Below are 1,778 nucleotides of genomic sequence, written 5' to 3' on the forward strand. Positions count from 1 at the left end.
AGTAATAAGAACATCACAGCTAGAACAAAAAAGACATCATCTATAATGTTGAGGAAACATACTTCAATACTCCTCCCCTTCCCTTATTCTTTTTTGCAAATAAATAACTTAAATTCTGTTCATAAAATAGTTGTATTTTATTCTGTGAGGAAAAAGATATATGCAAAGCCTCAATCAAGGGGGAATATCATCAGTCACTTCTGTGTTATTCCTTTTAAACTCAGGACTGCCAACTTTGTATTTCCTGTTCAATATCGGTGGTATAACATAGAATCATATGATCCTATTCATAATAAATATGTGAAGTAATAATTCTCTCTGACAGTGTATGTAAATATGGTTTCAATATGGAAGTTTCAACAGAGAAGTAGTTTTCATCCATTATACTTAAAATAGTTACCCTGATATGGAGAGTAATGTGGAATCTGAGTAAGCATGTTGTATACTGGAGCCATATCTGTGTAACAGCCACTGTTGAAATATTTAAGGTGCTGAGGAAATGGAAGCCAACTCCTCCATCCCTCTGAATGGATCAGAAGTGGTGTTTTATGATTCTACCACCTCTACAGTTCTGTGGATCCTCTCAGTGGTAGTCCTCTCCATAACCTTTGTCCTTGGTGTGCTAGGTAATGGGCTTGTGATTCAGGTGACTGGGTTCTGAATGGTACACACTGTTACTACCATCTGTTATCTGAACCTGGCTTTGGGTGACTTCTCTTTCATGGCTACTTTACCAATACATATCATCTCAATGGTCATGAAAGGAAAATGGCTTTTTGGATGGTCCCTTTGAAAATTTGCTCACAGCATTGTACATATAAACCTTTTTGCAAGTGTTTTTCTGATCACTCTCATTGCCATGGACCGTTGTACTTGTGTCCTGCACCCAGTATGGGCTCAAAATCACAGAACTGTGGGTCTAGCGATTCTTTCTCTGCTGCTTACTTTGCCACATTTTCTCTTCTTGACTACAGTGAGAGATCCAAGAGGTGAAGTGCATTGTACATGTAACTTTGAATCGGTGGTTGCAAACCCTGAGGAGCAGTTAAAGGTGTCAATTATTGTGAGCACAGCTATAGGAATCATAAGTTTTATTATTGGATTCAGCCTACCCATGTCCTTCATTGCCATTTGCTATGGTCTCATGGCTGTCAAGATTTGCAGAAAAGATTTTCTGAATTCCAGCCGCCCCTTACGTGTTCTCAGTGCTGTAGCAATTTCCTTCTTTATGTGTTGGTTCCCTTTTCAACTGATTATTCTTTTAGGTAATATCTGGAATAAGGAGACACCGAATAGCATTCACATATTGCTGAACCCAGCAAGCACACTGGCCTCCTTCAACAGCTGTCTCAACCCAATACTTTATGTCTTCCTTGGTCAATTTAGGGAGAAACTGATACATTCCCTGTCAGCCAGTCTGGAGAGGGCCCTGCAAGAAGACTCAGTCCTGAACACTGGCAAAAGCAGCAATTTTTCTTCATGTCCTGCAGATTCTGAACTATAGAAAATGGTAGCTGCAAGTCCAGTGGAGTGTTTCCTGTGCTACTGTATTCTCAATCTCTCATGCTACCTTGCATAATATTTTTAAAATTAATTTTAAAATCATTTTTGTCATTCAGTTTGTAAAAATGTAATACAAATAAAAACTAGTACCATACATTATTATTTTATTATAAAATAAATATTTGCTGGCCATGTGGTGCATGACTATAACCCTAATAATGACATCTACAAAGCATTGTGACATAAAGGACAATTTATATAGAAATTTTGAGAAT

At 37.7% G+C, this 1,778-nt stretch overlaps 1 protein-coding gene across 1 annotated transcript; it reads left to right on the plus strand.

Moving 5' to 3' along the window:
* Window positions 1-499: 499 nt before the first annotated feature.
* LOC116894599 (formyl peptide receptor-related sequence 3-like) lies at window positions 500-1,504 on the plus strand. Its single transcript, XM_032896316.1, is given in 1 exon segment — window positions 500-1,504. A coding segment is annotated over 1 exon segment (1,005 nt).
* Window positions 1,505-1,778: the final 274 nt, after the last annotated feature.

Source organism: Rattus rattus, chromosome 2, assembly GCF_011064425.1.
Source record: "Rattus rattus isolate New Zealand chromosome 2, Rrattus_CSIRO_v1, whole genome shotgun sequence".
Taxonomy (NCBI): domain Eukaryota; kingdom Metazoa; phylum Chordata; class Mammalia; order Rodentia; family Muridae; genus Rattus; species Rattus rattus.